General features: G+C 45.8%; 2 protein-coding genes and 1 long non-coding RNA gene across 4 annotated transcripts; all 3 read left to right on the forward strand.

The window, feature by feature from the left end:
- The first annotated feature begins 7,992 nt into the window (after positions 1–7,992).
- LOC124016192 (endoplasmic reticulum resident protein 27-like) lies at positions 7,993–11,136 on the forward strand. The gene is made up of 7 exons (XM_046331729.1): positions 7,993–8,218; positions 8,597–8,682; positions 9,491–9,634; positions 9,768–9,884; positions 10,077–10,202; positions 10,544–10,738; positions 11,062–11,136. Exons 1-7 carry the CDS (start codon positions 8,161–8,163, stop codon positions 11,104–11,106), a joined length of 771 nt encoding a protein of 256 aa, XP_046187685.1. The 5' UTR covers positions 7,993–8,160; the 3' UTR covers positions 11,107–11,136.
- Positions 11,137–15,396: 4,260 nt separating this feature from the next.
- On the forward strand, positions 15,397–17,154 carry LOC124015140 (mediator of RNA polymerase II transcription subunit 15-like). The gene is made up of 4 exons (XM_046330108.1): positions 15,397–15,503; positions 15,595–15,647; positions 15,728–16,530; positions 17,005–17,154. Exon 3 carries the CDS (start codon positions 15,869–15,871, stop codon positions 16,490–16,492), a length of 624 nt encoding a protein of 207 aa, XP_046186064.1. The 5' UTR covers positions 15,397–15,503; positions 15,595–15,647; positions 15,728–15,868; the 3' UTR covers positions 16,493–16,530; positions 17,005–17,154.
- Positions 17,155–18,877: 1,723 nt separating this feature from the next.
- LOC124015243 lies at positions 18,878–19,377 on the forward strand. Of its 2 annotated transcripts, XR_006835125.1 has the most exons (3): positions 18,878–19,125; positions 19,206–19,242; positions 19,315–19,377. It is a non-coding gene; the product is annotated as an uncharacterized LOC124015243 (long non-coding RNA). The 2 variants fall into 2 exon arrangements; XR_006835126.1 differs by having other exon boundaries at positions 19,206–19,377.
- The last annotated feature ends 464 nt before the right edge of the window (positions 19,378–19,841 follow it).

Raw genomic sequence — 19,841 nt, forward strand, 5'->3', positions numbered from 1 at the left:
CTTGGCCCAAGCAAGTCTCTTCTTCTTATTAGTGTCCTTTAGTAGTGGTTTCTTTGCAGCAATTCGACCATGAAGGCCTGATTCACGCAGTCTCCTCTGAAGAGTTGATGTTGAGATGTGTCTGTTACTTGAACTCTGTGAAGCATTTATTTGGGCTGCAATTTCTGAGTCTGGTAAATCTAATGAACTTATTCTCTGCAGCAGAGGTAACTCTGGGTCTTCCTTTCCTGTGGCGGTCCTCATGAGAGCCAGTTTCATCATGGCTCTTGATTGTTTTTGCGACTGCACTTGAAGAAACTTTCAGTTCTTGAAATGTTCCACATTGACTGACCTTCATATCTTAAAGTAATAATGGATTGTCTTTCTCTTCGCTTATTTGAGCAGTTCATAATATGGACTTCAAATAGGGCCATCTTCTCTATACCACCCCTACCTTATCACAACACAACTGATTGGCTCAAACGCATTAAGAAGGAAATAAATTCCACATATGAACTTTTAACAAGGCACACCTGTTAATTTAAATGTATTCCATGTGACTACCTCATGAAGCTAGTTGAGAGAATGCCAAGATTGTGCAAAGCTTCCATCAAGGCAAAGGGTGGCTACTTTGAAGAAACTCAAATATAAAATATATATAACACTTGGTTTTTTTTAAACATTTTTTTTGTTACTACATCATTCCATATTTGCTATTTCATAGTTTTGATGTCGTCACTATTATTCTACAATGTAGAAAATAGTACAAATAAAGAAAAACCCTTGAATGAGTAGGTGTGTCCAAACTTTTAACTGGTACTGTATATACAGCAAATATTTAGAACTCAATTCCAATACCATATTTACATATGCAGGGATACTGGAGTGATGGAGGTAGATATGTATATGGGTAAGGTGACTAGGCAACAGGATATGAGATCATCAGAGTAGCAGCAGCTTGTATGTGAGTGGGTGTGTAGAGTCAGTATAAATGTATGTGCATATTATGTGTGAGTGAGCAAATAATGGAGTGTGTGTGTGTGTGTGTGTGTGTGTGTGTGTGTGTGTGTGTGTGTGTGTGTGTGTGTGTGTGTGTGTGTGTGTGTGTGTGTGTGTGTGTGTGTGTGTGTGTGTGTGTGTGTGTGTGTGTGTGTGTGTGTTGGAGTGACAGTGTGTGCGAGTGTGTAGGGCCCTGAGAGTGTGCATAGAGACAGTGCAAATACTGAAATAAAAGGTCAATAAAGATACAAGGTCAACTCTGTAAAGGTAAACATCTGTACCACATGGGCGTGGAGTGAGTCTGCCAACAGCAATGGTGTCCAGTACAGAAGGGAGGGAGAACATTTAGACAGATTTAACTCTTGCCCTAACGTGGCTTTATTCCCTGCTCCTCCCTCCTTCGTAATTTATTTATTTTTTATTTCACCTTTATTTAACCAGGTAGGCTAGTTGAGAACAAGTTCTCATTTGCAACTGCGACCTGGCCAAGATAAAGCATAGCAGTGTGAACAGACAACACAGAGTTACACATGGAGTAAACAATTAACAAGTCAATAACACAGTAGAAAAAAAGGGGGAGTCTATATACATTGTGTGCAAAAGGCATGAGGAGGTAGGCGAATAATTACTATTTTGCAGATTAACACTGGAGTGATAAATGATCAGATGGTCATGTACAGGTAGAGATATTGGTGTGCAAAAGAGCAGAAAAGTAAATAAATAAAAACAGTATGGGGATGAGGTAGGTGAAAATGGGTGGGCTATTTACCAGTAGACTATGTACAGCTGCAGCGATCGGTTAGCTGCTCAGATAGCAGATGTTTGAAGTTGGTGAGGGAGATAAAAGTCTCCAACTTCAGCGATTTTTGCAATTCGTTCCAGTCACAGGCAGCAGAGTACTGGAAAGAAAGACGGCCAAATGAGGTGTTGGCTGTAGGGATGATCAGTGAGATACACCTGCTGGAGCGTGTGCTACGGATGGGTGTTGCCATCGTGACCAGTAATCCTGAGCCAAGATTGGCTGCCTCCATTTGATATCCTCCTTTCCCTTGTCTTTCTTCTGGTAGGCTCTGCTTGAGTCCCAAACGGCACCCTATTCCCTACGTAGTGCCTTCCTTTTGAATAGAACCCTGTGGTCTGAAAGTAAGTAATGTACTATGTAGGGAATAGGGTAGCATTTGGGATGTACATTTGTCTTCGCCTGTTAATAACTCAGAAGACAGTGAGGCTTTGTAATCTACAGATCAGCTTTTACCTCAAACAAACTGTGATGACTTCAGAGACAACACCAGGGAACCGCAGTAATGACAGTAAGTTGAGTTTAAAAAGCTATTTATACAAGTTACTGAGTGTAAAATTAACCTTCGTCACGATTGAATTTACATCATCAATGGATAAGATCCAAGGAACGTTGTGGTTGTTGTATTGTACACTCATTGTAACTTATAATAATAATAATAACAGTAATAATAATAATGATTGATTGCGTTTATATAGCGCCTTGGATCCACCGACAGTAGATGCTCACTCCTCAAAGCGCTGTACATAGCAAGGGGGGAAACTCACCTCTTCCACCACCAATGTGTACCACTTGGGTGATGTACGGCAACTATTTTGTGCCAGAACGCTCAACACACATCACCTATCATGGTGGAGAGGTGAGGAGTGATATATGCCAATTGGGAATAAGGGGGATGATTAGGTGGTCATGATTGAAAGGTGCCAGGTTGGGAATTTGGCCAGGGTACCGCACCAGGGTTAACACCCCTACTCTTACGATAAGTGCCATGGTATTTTTTAATGACAACAGACAGTCAGGACACCCATTTAATGTCCCATCCGAAAGACTGCACCCTACTCAGGACAATGTCCCCTTCACAGCTCTGGGGCATTGGAATCTCCTAAGACCAGAGGGAAGAGGTCCCCTACTGGCCCTCCAACACCACTTCCATCGGCATCTGTTCTCCCATCTAGGGACTGACTGTCACGTCCTGACCTTAGTTTATTTTTTATGGCTCTATTTTAGTTTTGTCAGGGCGTGAGTTGTGGTGGACATTCTATGTTTTGTTCTGTGTGTTATATTTCTAGGTGTTTGGCCTGGTATGGTTCCCAATCAGTGGCAGCTGTCAATCGTTGTGTCTGATTGAGAATCATACTTAGGCAGCCTATTTTCCCACTATGGGTTGTAGGTAGTTGTTTTCTGTTTTGTGTATTGCACCTTGCAGAACTGTTCGTTTGTCGTTTTGTTGGTTTTTTTGTTCAAGTATTCGTATTGATTAAAAGGTATTATGAACGCTCTCTCTATGTGGTGTTTTGGGAAACGTATGTTACATCTTCGGCCATTGCAGGAAAGAGGTAGGTAAGCCTAAGTTCCAATGCTGAGCTTCAGAGGCAAGCCAGCAGTGGGACGCATGGTATTATGCTGCTTGTACTTCACACATAGGGCTAATAAATGATTCTACACATGAAAATGTTGCATTCTTAAAGTAAATGAAAGCTAAAGTATAGGTGTGTCGACTGTGATAAAGGCACTGGATTATGAACTGTCTTGTTTGTAGTGGCATGGTGCTTACTGCCATAGAAGCACAGTGATATATGCCTCAATGCGGTCATATTCGTGGCTTATTGGGGGTGTGGCTTTAAGTTAGTTATTTTTGGCCACCCATCCCATGAGTGTGAATGCCATTCCAGTTCATCTGAATGTCATTCCAATGCACTGCTTGCTTTGAATTCTATCTTCCATGTTAAGGTAACAATACAAATAATGTCCTGTTTGGAACTGACAAGTAGAGAGCTTAAAAAATATAAATACGCGGATGTGCCATCATCATCCTCTCATGTTATACATGGCTGTTGTCAGGTGTGTTTACCCATCATCATCCTCTCATGTTATACCTGGCTGTTGTCAGGTGTGTTTACCCATCATCATAATCTCATGTTATACCTGGCTGTTGTCAGGTGTGTTTACCCATCATCATCCTCTCATGTTATACCTGGCTGTTGTCAGGTGTGTTTACCCATCATCATCCTCTCATGTTATACCTGGCTGTTGTCAGGTGTGTTTACCCATCATCATCATCTCATGTTATACCTGGCTGTTGTCAGGTGTGTTTACCCATCATCATCCTCTCATGTTATACCTGGCTGTTGTCAGGTGTGTTTACCCATCATCATCCTCTCATGTTATACCTGGCTGTTGTCAGGTGTGTTTACCCATCACCATCATCTCATGTTATACCTGGCTGTTGTCAGGTGTGTTTACCCATCATCATCCTCTCATGTTATACCTGGCTGTTGTCAGGTGTGTTTACCCATCATCATCCTCTCATGTTATACCTGGCTGTTGTCAGGTGTGTTTACCCATCATCATCATCTCATGTTATACCTGGCTGTTGTCAGGTGTGTTTACCCATCATCATCATCATCTCATGTTATACCTGGCTGTTGTCAGGTGTGTTTACCCATAATCACCTTCTGGATTCATCTCTGCCTGTTGAGATTCTTAACCTATCTTGGGACTGAACACCCGAGCCTGTGTGTATTATTAACTCTCTCAGAGTATCAGTGATAAGGCCATATTAATGCTCTCACGTGTGCCTCTTTCGTCACCCACCCATCTATCTGTCCAGTCATCATCTCTTTCTCAGATTACAGGTGTTTATAAATTCAAACTCAGTCACCATGAATCAGCTTTCACTTTTCTCATCTTTCTCTCTCAGACAAGAAAATCAGAAGATGCACGAAATTGAACTTTCATTTGTCTCTGTCTTTCCTCCACTCCAACTCTCTCGTTTTCCTCCTCTCATTCCAAATGTTTCTGGCAGTATTTCAGTGTTAAGATTTTACAGCATTTTTTAAAACACCCGGGCCAGTTTACAGCAAAGGCCTTACATGTACTTAGTCTCTTTAACAAAGCATTTGTTTCCAAAAGCTAGAGATTACTCTGGGACTGTAGTGGAAGGAAACATTTTGATTCCCTAGACTGTGAAATAACATCAGAGGCAAAAGGAGGAGTGAAAAAGTGGGAATAAGAGAGGAGGAGATCAGCCAAGTGGAGTAGAGTTTCTCAGAAACATTGAACAATGAGTGTGTTAACTCTGAACAAAACGCTGATGAATTGAAGTTCGAGGTCAACACAGTTGGGGGAAGGATATCATGCAGCTATGGATACATAGATTTTTTTTGAAATTCGAAATGTATCCGTTATTTTACCAGGTAAGTTGACTGAGAACACGTTCTTATTAACAGCAACGGCCTCGGGAATAGTTACAGGGGAGAGGAGGGGGATGAATGAGCCAATTGTAAACATAGATACATATAGATACTGTGCATACATATGAGATCATGCAGCTATGGATACATAGATAGATATAGATGCTGTACATACATTTGAGATCATACAGGGATATATATGCCAAAGAGAGTGGAGACCGTCTGAGGACATGAGTGATGCTGTGACACAACATACGTTTTGAGGCTCTCGTGAGTTTAGGTCTTAAGAAGAAGCCTTATTGGCTTAATATGGCGCTGTCACTAATACTCTGTTAATAATATACATGTACAGGCCAACATACAGTAGATTCACATGTATTTACTTTTTAATTTAACTAGGCAAGTCAGTTAAGAACAAATTCTTATTTACAATGACGGCCTACCCCGGCCAAACCCTAACGACGGTGGGCCAACTGTACACCGCCCTATGGGACTCCTAATCACAGCCGGGTTGTGATACAGCCTGGAATCGAACCAGGGTCTATAGTGATGCCTCTAGCAGTGAGATGCAGTACCTTAGACCGCTGTGCCAATCGGGAGCCCCACATGGGATATGTGTATGTAACTTTCTCCTATATTGATTGGAGAGAGGATGAAAAAAAAGGGCCTGCTTGAAACCTGATATGAAATGTAACTAGGACATGTTGAGGGATCTTTTGCTATACATTTCCAAGTTCACATTGTCAAAGAGAGCTAAGCCAACATTGACACATATCACGATACTTGACGTCATCAACCTTCATCATTCAGTTGACATTGCAAGGTATTGCACAACCAACAGATTATACCTACATGTTTACTATACTGGAGTGTAGATACAGGAAGTGACAGTATGTAAGAGGGACATGAAGCACTTGGAATGTGGCAAGCAACACACGTTACAGTCGTGGATAATATGAAATGAACTCCCATTTCTATTTTCAGGAACAACAATGACCATAGAGACTTGATGTTGAGTTTGTTTTGTTTAACACTTTTTTGTTGTTGTTGGTTACTACATGATTCCATAAGTGTTATTTCATAGTTTTGATGCCTTCGCTATTACTCTACAATGTACAAAATAGTAAAACATAAAAAATAAAAAGCCCTTGAATGAGTGGGTGTATCTAAACTTTTGACGGGTACTCTACATTTTGATATATTTGTTGTTTTGTAGAGTACATGTTAAATTGTTTTACAATATTATAAACAAGTAAAAAAGATCATAAAATCATATCTAGTTGTGAGAACTCTACAGGATCACTTAAGTTGTGGGACATCCCATTCAGCAATAACCTATCACTAAAGGAGGATCGGTCCTTTCTATCCGGGATCTTCGGTATATCCCTACCCCACTGAAGTTGACATAAAAAATGGTTATGGTTAAGGAAGGTTACGGTAAGGGGTAGGGATGTCCCAGGGACCGTGGGTTGCGCTAACCAAGGAGAATTCCCTTTAGATTGAGGACAGTCCACACCTGGCAAATTGCCCTCGCTATGACAAGTCTTAAGCTGGTTACAAGCTGTTTATGAAACATCTAGCAGGACTGTGACACAGGTGACTCTGGTATTAGAGGGCAAATTGTTTTTCAAATGTGGAAACTGCTTTCATTTTAATGGAATAATCTCTGCAAAAACGAAATGTTGGTCTTTTTTTCATTAGTCCCAAAAGGCTTTGAATGTCAGTGATCAAGTATTCAAGACATAGGACTTTCAAAAAGATAATTGTAACTTGCCACATCATCATGAGGATGTGTTTTGCAAGTTAGTTCAACAGTGGACTAATGTAAAAAATACCAAAGATCATTTTTGAACGGAGTATCCTTTAAGCCGCTCATTGGTTCATTTTAAATGGCACGTAGTGTACTGTACTTTGGGTAGTTTGTGTACTCAGACGCTATAATATAGAAAATATATACACCTTAAACAAATACTCTCATTTTCAGCACACATTTCCTCCTGGAATCCTCAAATTGCTTTTAATTGAAACGTTTTATTATTATTTTTTTTATCACACTACATATTCAACAATCTAAAATACTTCTCCTGCTTCATTAATACATCTTCCAAAGATAAACATGTTACATAAAGGTTTGGTTTGTTGCGTGTCCGTTGGACACTAAAATAGCTGGTTGGCTAATTCTCTAGGGTCAGTCAGACCAAACAGCTGCCTGTTACGTGCCACCAATATAGCCAGACTAGTGCCACCGGTAGGTATACACACCCTGCTGATTCAGAGTGCAATGTGGCCAAGTCACCACAGGAGGGAGGGCCACATCCAACGGCATGCACGCATGCATACAAATCGAATTCCTATAAAGTGGCATTGCTCTGTCAGAAAAATAATGCTGTCTTTTTTAGGTGAACAGCAGGACATTACAGAATGAGCAGGGGGAAAAGGGATAAAGAAAATATATGCCCACTTCAAGTTGACTAGACCATTTAGATACTACAGATATTTATGTACCGTACAATCTGGATTATACTAGAGATATACATCCTTGTTGAGTGAGGTGTCTGTATAGGCTGAAAATATGTGACAGATTTGACTGCTTGGGATAAAAAAAAATAAAAAAACATTTTGCATGTGTATCCTCAGGTACATTCTTAGTCATACGCGTGTGTATGCCCGCCCGCCCACCCACCCACCCACCCAGCCACACTCATGAACTGACACGGTGACACGTAGTCCAACACTCGCTGAACTTAACCTATCAATAACACCTGTCAGGTTCTCATACAGGCACCAATCAGCAGCACGAGGAAACGGCCATGTGGCAGACCCTGAGGTACAGAGGGACAGAAGGAGGGACACGACACACATGGACAGACGGACACAGACTCCAGCCTAAAACTCAACCGCCCTGCATAGAATCAAAAACGGACAAACTTCTCTGAGGCCCTTCGTTGTCTACAGCCTGCCGATAAAGTTATGGCACCGCTGCTCTCTCTGATTCTCTCCCTCCTGGCCGCCTCAGTCACAGCTGAAGGTGAGAATCTCTTTGCCTTTGGTCACGTACATGTTTTTAGATTTCCTAGACGTCTATCTTTTTAGTCTTCATTTCCTGTTTCCTTCCTGAATGGTGTGATGTTCTCTTCCATCTTTTTGACCTCTATGTTCTAATATGCACACCAGTATACCCCTTAGAATATATATATGCCCAATACATTGCTTCATTCTAAATGTATGCTGAAATTGACATTGGGATTGAGCCTATGACTAGCTTTCTGAGAGCCATTCCACAGATTGATCCATTTTTCCTCTTCGTGTTTCTAAAGAGATGGAACTAGTGTAGGTAGTTGGGTTAGGGCTTGTCCAACGAATTCCATCAAGCCCCCCCCCCCCACCTCTCTCCCTCTCCCTACAGACAGCGCCCTCCCATCCCTGAATGATGTCACTGCAGCCGAGGCCTTCATCGATGCCTCCGAGGTGGTCGTCATCGGGTTCTTTGAGGTCAGACAGGAAACAAGTGTGGGAAGGGCAGGATGGGAGGGGAGGGAGGGAAATGTAACTTGTACAGTAACCTACTGTAGGCCTGAGTAAGGTTGACACATCACGATGGTACAAAACCACAGCAGATTGTTATCATCGTTGGCTAGATGCTACACCACTAACGTGCGGCCGGACGCGGCCAGCCAGATATAACAGAGGTCAAATTAAACCATAACTCAGATTTGAGACGAGAAAAAAAAACATACATTCCTGTTAACTGTTCGTAGCTACAGTCCCAGCTGCTGTCAGCCTGTGGCTGGCCACACACTTGGCACAGGAAGTGACTAGCTTGCGTTGCCTTGAGGATAGTAGGCGGCCGTCCCAGAGCGTCAAGCGGCGGCCCGAGCCCTTTGGCTAAACTCAGTGTGCGGGGGACGATGGCAGGCCGCAGGGCAAGGAAATGAGGACGCATCTGAGGAATTGGCACAGAGGAGGTCGCTGTAAACAAGTGTAAACAAAGCGTGGGTGAAGGGTGGAGAGAGAGAGAGAGAGAGAGAGAGAGAGAGAGAGAGAGAGAGAGAGAGAGAGAGAGAGAGAGAGAGAGAGAGAGAGAGAGAGAGAGAGAAATATGGTGAACTGCCATGTACCTACTGGGGACCAAAACATTATTTCAATGGGCTAATTGGCAATTTGAATCTCAAAAACAGACTTCTATAGTATATCACCGTAGTGAGTGTTATCAGACTCTAACATTCTCTCTCCCTCTCTGCCTGCCCCCTCTCGCTGCCCCCCTTCTCTCTCTCGCAATCTCTTTCCCTCTCTTTCTCAGACTCCCTCAGATGAGACTTTTGGCTACAAAGAGTTTGTGGAGGCAGCTAAGTCTGTGAAGCATATCCCTGTGGCTCTGTGCAGCAATAAGGAGGCATGGGTCAAACTCGGCATCGTGTCTGACACGATCTCCATCTTCAGAAAAGTAAACCACTACACCACACCTTTCACTTTGTCCATCAGAAATCACCTGCTTGACTCTCGTTACAACTACTTTGACAACAAATTTACAAGAAAATATCAACTGAAAATGTTGATTTATGTGCGTGTGTGTTCAGGCAGATAACCACCAAGACAACCTTCAGCTCTCTGAGACCAAGAAAGTGGAGGCGGACGGCCTTGCTCGCTTTATCACCATGAACGAGCTTCGCTACATCACCGAGTACAACCAAGTGGTAGTCACTGACCACAGCACTGTTCATCTACACCTTACACACTACTCTATACAACAGCACCTATTAACAGTTATACCAGCCTTGTTATGATTACATCTTGCCAGCACATCTTTGTATTGTTAGCCTTTCATGTTCAGTCATATAACCAGACTACACCTACAGACAGTCAATGTCTCTCTCCTCTCCTCTCAGACAGCAGTGGGTCTGTTCCAGTCTGAGGTGAAGGGGCACCTCCTGCTCTTCATCAACAGGGGGAGTAGTGACTATGAAGTGCTCAAGGACCGACTAGGAGCTCTGGCCCCAGAATTTGTTGGGAAGGTGAGAGCAAGCAAGCAGCAACTGGACCTGAAAAGAGCGACTTAACAAAACCTCTGTTATATCGGCCATTTGATTCAAATCTTGAGATAATGTCCCTAATCCCCTATTTGGAATTGGTTCTTTTGATTCAACTATTTAATTTAATCTTGAATTTAATTTGCAAATTGGATCAATGGAGTCAGATGTTTTGAGTCCCAGAATCTCAATGTACTGTATATTATATATAGTGCACTACTTTTGACATTGGTCTCGTCCAATAAAATTTTAGTTTTAGTTTCTGTTGCCAAACGTATTTGCTACAGTGTGCTCTACTGACTATTACCATAATTTTTTTGTCACAGTTCCTGTTTGTGCTGGTACACGGGGTGAAGTCCAATGAGAAATCTCTGGGCTACTTTGGCCTGACGTCACGTGACCTTCCCCGCGTGGGCATTTACGACCGCGACTCAGATATGAAGTGGCTCATGCCCGAGGGAGAGATTTCCACCGAACGTGTGCGGAAGTTCTGCCAGTCACTCATACTAGGCAATCTCAAGGTCAGAGGTCAAAACAAATAACAAAATAGTATTGGTTCTCTTTCAAATGCCTTTGAGGGTTGATTGAGCCTACCTGGAGTGCCAGATGAACAGGGTTTGCACTTCTTGGACTATTCTATTGGTTCCATTGTGCCAGGCAAGCTCAATTAAGAGCAGGTAAAAATGTATTTGAAAGAAAACAAATACTATTTGAACACACATCTATGGTGCAGTATAAGTTTCAGTGGCTTTGATAATATGTAGAAAGCAGCAATAAATTATACTGAGTGGCCTCCATTTAATGTATGTATACTGCTTCTCAAAAACGTTTTCTATCATTTTAGGAGGTGAAGCAGGCAGGAGAACGTGTTCCTAAAACTGAGTTGTAAAATAAACAAATAAATGAATGTAAATAATTAGCTTTGTGTTATTGTGTCTGTTTTGGAGTCAGTATTGTTTTCTGCCTGAATCGTGTGTAGGCTATGTGTGTGCTCTGGTGGGCATGGTGTGTCTTTATGTGAGGGAAAGTCTGCCATCTGTGAGTTGACCACAGCTCAGTGGCTACTCACCACTGAGATTTTAGCCTAGTTTGTCAGCGTTGGCGCTGATCTGATGGTTACAATCACAACAAACTGACCTCAGAAGACTGGCAGGGCATGGAGGGTCTAACAGAGAAAGAAGAATTGAAATCTGTCTTCTGAAAAAATAACCGTTGTAGATTCCAAATCCAATCACAAAGAAACAAAACGATGCAAAATATTACAATACATTTGTGTATTTTCATGCAAATGCTACATTTAAGTGCACACCTGTGTTCAAATACATAATTTGTGTGTTATTAGTTTAAGCACACCCTGTTTGTTTATTGTTGTGACTAAGATGAAGATCAGATAACATTTTATGACTAATTTATGCAGAAATCCAGGTAATTCCAAAGGGTTCACATACTTTTACTTCCCACTGTAGTATTTGAACCCAGATCTGATTACGTTACATACAGTTGAAGTCGGAAGTTTACATACACCTTAGCCAAATACATTTAAACTCAGTTCTCCACAATTCCTGACATTTAATCCTAGTAAAAAATCCCTGTTTTAGATCAGTTAGGATCACCACTTTATTTTAAGAATGTGAAATGTCAGAATAATAGTAGAGAAAATGATTTATTTCAGCTTTTATTTCTTTCATCTGATTCCCAGTGGGTCAGAAGTTTACATACACTCAATTAGTATTTGGTAGCATTGCATTTAAATTGTTTAACTTGGGTCAAATGTTTCGGGTAGCCTTCCACAAGCTTCCCACAATAAGTTGGGTGAATTTTGGCCCATTCCTTCTGACAGAACTGGTGTAACTGAGTCAGGTTTGTAGGCCTCCTTGCTCGCACGTGCTTTTTCAGTTCTGCCCACAAATGTTCTATAGGATTGAGGTCAGGGCTTTGTGATGGCCACTCCAATACCTTGACTTTGTTGTCCTCAAGCCATTTTGCCACAACTTTGGAAGTATGCTTGGGGTCATTGTCCATTTGGAAGACCCATTTGCGACAAAGCTTTAACTTCCTGACTGATGTCTTGAGATGTTGCTTCAATATATCCACATAATCTTCCGTCTTCATGATGCCATCTATTTTGTGTTGTGCACCAGTCCCTCCTGTAGAAAAGCACCCCCACAACATGATGCTGCCACCCCCATGCTTCATGGTTGGGATGGTGTTCTCCGGCTTGCAAGCCTCCCTCTTTTTCCTCTAAACATGACGATGGACATTATGGCCAAACAGTTATATTTTTGTTTCATCAGACCAGAGGACATTTCTCCAAAAAGTACGATCTTTGTCACCATGTGCAGTTGCAAACCGTAGTCTGGCTTTTTTATGGCGGTTTTGGAGCAGTTGCTTATTCCTTGCTGAGCAGCCTTTCAGGTTATGTTGATATAGGACTCGTTTTTACTGTGGATATAGATACTTTGGTACCTGTTTCCTCCAGCATCTTCACACGCACCAAAGTACGTTCATCTCTAGGAGACAGAACGCGTCTCCTCCCTGAGCGGTATGGCGGCTGTGTCGTCCCATGGTGTTTATTCTTGCGTACAATTGTTTGTACAGATGAATGCGGTACCTTCAGGTGTTTGGAAATTGCTCCCAAGGATGAACGAGACTTCTGGAGGTCTACAATGTTTTTTTCTGAGGTCTTGGCTGATTTCTTTTGATTTTACCATGATGTAAAGCAAAGAAGCACTGAGTTTGAAGGTAGGCCTTGAAATACATCCACCGGTACACCTTCAATTGAATCAAATTATGTCAATTAGCCCATCAGAAGCTTCTAATGCCATGACATAATTTTCTGGAATTTTCCAAGCTGTTTAAAGGCACAGTCAACTTAGTGTATGTAAACTTCTGACCCACTGGAATTGTGATACAATTAATTATAAGTGAAATAATCTGTCTGTAAACAATTGTTGGAAAAATGACTTATGGCACAAAGTAGATGTCCTAAATTTGTGGTGGTTGAAAAACAAGTTTTAATGACTAAGTGTACGTAAACTTCTGACTTCAACTGTACATGAAAGAGCCAGTCACTGTTTGCCAGCGTACAGCAGTGGAAGCAGGGAGTGAGTGCAGATTTCTAGACATTAAGGGCCGTACAATAAAGTAAAGAAGGATTGGATCACTTGGGGCGAATATAAAAGACCAGAAAAAAGAACAGATTGTCTGCCTGCTGCGCTGAAAGAAACAGGAGAAGAAAACAACACACTCCAAAGAGAAAGACAAGTTGAATGGTTGATCCAAATAAATTCCTTAAAAAGTGGATGGGAAGTTTCAAGGCTAAGACTTGGAATCAAGGATAATTAGTAGGGATGGAGTGCCAAGTGGAAACATCAGACGGAAAAGGGAAACCACTATTTGGCAGATGTTAAGTTTGAAAGGGCTGGAGATATATACATAGATACAGTATCTAAACAGCTGCATTTGAGTGTCTGTGTTTGTGGATGTGTACTGCAATTAAAGTTGAGACAACATTGGAAAAAAGTGTCCACAAAAGAGGGTAGATGCTGAGAGGATGATGTGATGGGTTGTTGTCTTGTGTTTTATTTCATCCACATGAGGGAGACATTTTATGGAGATAGTGGGCACCTTCTAAGGGATCACCGTTGTCAAGTCAGTGACAATTGTTGGTCACCTCTTTTCAAAGTGTGTTGCATCCTAGGCTAAAACATTTCGGACGTCGGTCTATATGTCGATTGCATGAACTTGACAAAAATCATGTGATCAAAGGCCATGAAGATTTGACTCCAAGTTTCTGCAGTTGCTCTTCACCAACTTCCTCCTGCATCCATCACCTGCATTGTGGGCGGCTCTATTGTCAACCAATCATTAGGGTTTTTGTTTGACCCATGCAAATTTCACCAAAAACATGACTGAAACAGGAACCAACTTGCTAAAATTCACGTGTAGCCTACAGTGCATAAATGAATGATGTGATTGAGGCTCTCATTTATTAATTTAATAAAGTACACACAAATTATTTCAGTCTGTGAGTGGGTGTTGGAGACATGTTTTTGTTTTTACATTATAAAGGAAACCTTTTATAAACAATGGCAACACTGCCATGGTGATCTGAGCCTTGCTGTTGGAAAATGAAGTTAGTATCCGACTTTCGGTTGTCGCAGATGCACCTCTCCTGACTTTACTTCTTGACTTTGGTCTACAGTCAGTTGCTTTTGATGATCTGAGTCTTTAATTTTTCAGAGGCAAACATACAGTAGGGCTCGTTTGAGTGGTAAGGTCTTACCACTCACCACTCAAACGAGCCCTACTGTATGTTTGCCTCTGAAAAATTAAAGACTCAGATCATCAAAAGCATAACGTGAGTGTTTATTAATTGGCGTCTGTCTGAAATCAGAATTTGCCTAAGATGTTGGCAATTTGTGCAAATGAAACTGTTATCCATCTAATGTTGCTATGCTGAATGAAACACACGGTTTTAAAGAAGGCATGTGTTAAATAATGGTGCCTAACTGCTCATTCAGCCTCTAATCTTCAAATGAACCAAGTGAATTTTGTACAAGCAATAATTTAAACCAATCAAGTGCCAAGACAAAATGTGTTTCCTACTTTAGAGCAGGGGTGTCAAACTCATTCCATGGAGGGCCTAGTGTCTGTAGGTTTTTGTTTTTTCCTTTCATTTAAGACCAAGACAACTACTGTAGGTGAGGGGAGTAATTGGTGGACTTAATTCAGCCATCAAGTACAAGGAAGGAGTGAAAATCCGCAAACACTCGGCCCTCCGTGTAATGAGTTTGACACGTGCTTTAGAGTAAGGGCTGTCAAACCTGTCAGAATCTAAATTAGAGAATCAACCAGACCTGAGTAAATGTCTGCATTCCAAATCAACCCCTAGCTCCTACACCTACCACTTAGTCACTTATGGGCATTTGAAATGATCAGATAGGGTAAAGCAATATGTTAATTGCTTCACCTTGCCTTCTGATAGGCTGGATGCAATTGTGGCCATATTGCTTATCCCTATTAAATCATTGTGTTTAGATCAAGGTGTAGGATTTAGGGGTCAATTTGGAAATAGAAATTGAATGTAGTTCAGTGGCTGACAGCTGTCCTTAATTAGCCAACGACATTAGAAGGGTCTGGGATTCCTTTAAAAGGAGCAACCAAACATCTGGCAAATATAGTAAAAGGGATATTCTGGTAGGACGTATGTATGCCTACCATTAGTTCTGAATACTGGTGAGGTTTTGAGGGCAAAATGGCTGTGATGATTGGAATCGCTTTCAGGTATGTTTTTAAGTATTGATTTAGTTTGTTTCCCTTGTCCTTCAGGTGTTACAGGTAGCTATGTTTATAACATATATTATTTTTCCTGAAGAGTTTCTTGGCTTTGCCTGCTAATTGGAGGGATAACGTGTTCTACATCAGAAGGTGAGTTAATTTCAAATAACAGCTACGCAGTTCCATAACCTTCAAAGGCTGGCATTTTACAGTTTATATTTTTTACCTAGGTGATTGGTCTCCTTCACTGGATTCTAATGCAACATGGCTCTATGCAGGATCACTTCGGTCTCTAGGATAAGACAATTATAAATCTCAAATGCAAGCGCAACAAACATCCGGCCGCCATCCTGCGGAAGGAACTGGCCCCCATGTCCCAGCAACCTCAGCAAGTGTGGTATCCAGATCAAATGCCCCTGCATCAGAAGCAACCGGCCACAGAAGCGCAGACGCAACCGACAACTGTGCCCCAGCAAGTGTGGCATCCAGCTCAAATGCAACAGAAGCAACACACCGCTGTGCCCCAGCAAGTGTGGCATCAAGCTCACATGCTGCAGCAGATGCAAGTGTGTCATCCAGCTCAAATGCCCCTGCAGCAGAAGCAACAGACCACTGTGCCCCAGCAAGTGTGGCATCAAGCTCACATGCTGCAGCAGATGCAAGTGTGGCATCAAGCTCAAATGCTGCCGCAACCACCGACCGCTGTGCCCCAGCAAGTGTGGCATCCAGCTCATATGCTGCAGGAGCCACCGACCGCCGTGGCCCAGGAAGTGTGGCATCAAGCTCAAATTCTGCCGCAACCACCGACCGCCGTGCATCAGCAAGTGTGGCATCCTGCTCAAATGCCCCTGCAGCAGAAGCAACCGGCCACTGAACCTCAACAGAAGGAGCTGACCGCCATGCCCCAGCAAATGTGGTATCGAGCTAAAATGCTCCAACAGAAATCATCTGGCCGCCATTCTCCAGCATCCTCCGCCCATATGGTATCCATCTAACTCCATCTAACTGGCCGTGTGGTGGCCAGTTCCTTCTGCAGCAGCAGACGGAACTGGCCGCCGAGCCCCAGCAGCAGACGGAACTGGCCGAGCCCCAGCAGCAGACGGAACCAGCCCCAGCAGCAGACGGAACTGGCCGCCGAGCCCCAGCAGCAGACGGAACTGGCCGCCGAGCCCCAGCAGCAGACGGAACTGGCCGCCGAGCCCCAGCAGCAGACGGAACTGGCCGCCGAGCCCCAGCAGCAGACGGAACTGGCCGCCGAGCCCCAGCAGCAGACGGAACTGGCCGCCGAGCCCCAGCAGCAGACGGAACTGGCCGCCGAGCCCCAGCAGCAGACGGAACTGGCCGCCGAGCCCCAGCAGCAGACGGAACTGGCCGCCCCGAGCCCCAGCAGCAGACGGAACTGGCCGCCGAGCCCCAGCAGCAGACGGAACTGGCCGCCGAGCCCCAGCAGCAGACGGAACTGGCCGCCGAGCCCCAGCAGCAGACGGAAGCAGCAGACGGAAAGCCCCAGCAGCAGACGGAACTGGCCGCCGAGCCCCAGCAGCAGACGGAACTGGCCGCCGAGCCCCAGCAGCAGACGGAACTGGCCGCCGAGCCCCAGCAGCAGACGGAACTGGCCGCCGAGCCCCAGCAGCAGACGGAACTGGCCGCCGAGCCCCAGCAGCAGACGGAACTGGCCGCCGAGCCCCAGCAGCAGACGGAACTGGCCGCCGAGCCCCAGCAGCAGACGGAACTGGCCGCCGAGCCCCAGCAGCAGACGGAACTGGCCGCCGAGCCCCAGCAGCAGACGGAACTGGCCGCCGAGCCCCAGCAGCAGACGGAACGCCGAGCCCCAGCAGCAGACGGAACTGGCCGCCGAGCCCCAGCAGCAGACGGAACTGGCCGCCGAGCCCCAGCAGCAGACGGAACTGGCCGCCGAGCCCCAGCAGCAGACGGAACTGGCCGCCGAGCCCCAGCAGCAGACGGAACTGGCCGCCGAGCCCCAGCAGCAGACGGAACTGGCCGCCGAGCCCCAGCAGCAGACGGAACTGGCCGCCGAGCCCCAGCAGCAGACGGAACTGGCCGCCGAGCCCCAGCAGCAGACGGAACTGGCCGCCGAGCCCCAGCAGCAGACGGAACTGGCCGCCGAGCCCCAGCAGCAGACGGAACTGGCCGCCGAGCCCCAGCAGCAGACGGAACTGGCCGCCGAGCCCCAGCAGGCCTGGCCGAGCCCCAGCAGCAGACGGAACTGGCCCCAGCAGCAGACGGAAGCCCCAGCAGCAGACGGAACTGGCCGCCGAGCCCCAGCAGCAGACGGAACTGGCCGCCGAGCCCCAGCAGCAGACGGAACTGGCCGCCGAGCCCCAGCAGCAGACGGAACTGGCCGCCGAGCCCCAGCAGCAGACGGAACTGGCCGCCGAGCCCCAGCAGCAGACGGAACTGGCCGCCGAGCCCCAGCAGCAGACGGAACTGGCCGCCGAGCCCCAGCAGCAGACGGAACTGGCCGCCGAGCCCCAGCAGCAGACGGAACTGGCCGCCGAGCCCCAGCAGCAGACGGAACTGGCCGCCGAGCCCCAGCAGCAGACGGAACTGGCCGCCGAGCCCCAGCAGCAGACGGAACTGGCCGCCGAGCCCCAGCAGCAGACGGAACTGGCCGCCGAGCCCCAGCAGCAGACGGAACTGGCCGCCGAGCCCCAGCAGCAGACGGAACTGGCCGAGCCCCAGCAGCAGAGCCCCAGCAGCAGACGGAACTGGCCGCCGAGCCCCAGCAGCAGACGGAACGGAACAGCAGCGGAACGCCGCCGAGCCCCAGCAGCAGACGGAACTGGCCGCCGAGCCCCAGCAGCAGACGGAACTGGCCGCCGAGCCCCAGCAGCAGACGGAACTGGCCGCCGAGCCCCAGCAGCAGCAGCGGAAGAGCCCCAGCAGAACGGAACTGGCCGCCGAGCCCCAGCAGCAGACGGAACTGGCCGCCGAGCCCCAGCAGCAGACGGAACTGGCAGCGAGCCCCAGCAGCAGACGGAACTGGCCGCCGAGCCCCAGCAGCAGACGGAACTGGCCGCCGAGCCCCAGCAGCAGACGGAACGAGCCCCAGCAGCAGACGGAGCCCCGAGCCCCAGCAGCAGACGGAACTGGCCGCCGAGCCCCAGCAGCAGACGGAACTGGCCGCCGAGCCCCAGCAGCAGACGGAACTGGCCGCCGAGCCCCAGCAGCAGACGGAACTGGCCGCCGAGCCCCAGCAGCAGACGGAACTGGCCGCCGAGCCCCAGCAGCAGACGGAACTGGCCGAGCCCCAGCCGAGCCCCAGCAGCAGACGGAACTGGCCGCCGAGCCCCAGCAGCAGACGGAACTGGCCGCCGAGCCCCAGCAGCAGACGGAACTGGCCGCCGATGCCCCAGCAGAAGCATTACGAAAGCACTGAAGATGCCTCTGGTAGTTCTCAGGCCAGCATCGTTGAACGGTCCGGTGTCATCCCAATCTCTTCCTACAGTTCCAAATCGCACTACGAGAATGGCAGAACTGTTTTCTCCCAAGTCAGCTACACTCCTAGGGAGGCAATGCCTGTTGACAGTGGAAATGCTCCCAAGGACGGTTATGTTAGCATTGGTGCACCAAGCATATATGCAACACTAGTGAAGGATTCTGCAAGGTAATGGTTCACTTTAACCTGCTCTGAACTTTACTCTCTGAATTTGAAGTCCTTTGTACCAACCATATATCTATCAACAGGGAAATATAATTGATTCATCCTCTAGAAGCTCTAATGGTGAGTATTGATTTTGACATTGGTTACTTAACATTCTGTGTTGCTGACACTGTTTGCATTTCTGCTTTTTAGACCAGGAAGTTGCTGGTGCTCTTGCTACTCTAGTGTGATGGAATCAATAAACAATTTGACTTTTAAAAAATGCCTTGTCTCTTTGAAATGTTTCATGTCCATTGCTTGCTAATTGAGAACAGGTGGTGTGCAGTCCGTAGTAAAAAAGACTACTGTTCAGTTAATTCTTTGGTTTTATTATCTTTTACCTTTGCTACTGATTCAAAATAAAAGCTTAGGTCTACATAAGAGCATTTGTGAAGGGGTGAGTTGTCAGACATTCCTCATGTGTTCGTACTTTAGATGTAAGCATGTATTGTATACAGTGAGACTGTCAGATAAATCCCTGCTTAAGAGATCTGGGGAAGTGTACTAAAATGTCTGAAGCATTGAAGGTCCCTAAGAACAGTGGCCTCCATCGTTTATAAATGGAAGAGCTTTGGAACCACAAAGACTCTTCCTAGAGCTGGCCGCCGGGACAAACTGAGCAATCTGGGGAGGAGGGCCTTGGTCAGGAAGGTGATCAAGCACCCGATTTGTCACTCTGA

The sequence above is a fragment of the Oncorhynchus gorbuscha genome, linkage group LG26, assembly GCF_021184085.1.
Source record: "Oncorhynchus gorbuscha isolate QuinsamMale2020 ecotype Even-year linkage group LG26, OgorEven_v1.0, whole genome shotgun sequence".
NCBI lineage: Eukaryota > Metazoa > Chordata > Actinopteri > Salmoniformes > Salmonidae > Oncorhynchus > Oncorhynchus gorbuscha.

Excerpts from the sequence above, each read along its gene's own strand:
- LOC124016192 (XM_046331729.1), top strand. The coding sequence starts at position 8,161 with ATGGCACCGCTGCTCTCTCTGATTCTCTCCCTCCTGGCCGCCTCAGTC. Across the intron at positions 8,683-9,490 it reads TCGTCATCGGGTTCTTTGAG|ACTCCCTCAGATGAGACTTT; the intron begins GTCAGACAGGAA and ends TCTCTTTCTCAG. Across the intron at positions 9,885-10,076 it reads TCACCGAGTACAACCAAGTG|ACAGCAGTGGGTCTGTTCCA; the intron begins GTAGTCACTGAC and ends CTCTCCTCTCAG.
- LOC124015140 (XM_046330108.1), top strand. The coding sequence starts at position 15,869 with ATGTCCCAGCAACCTCAGCAAGTGTGGTATCCAGATCAAATGCCCCTG.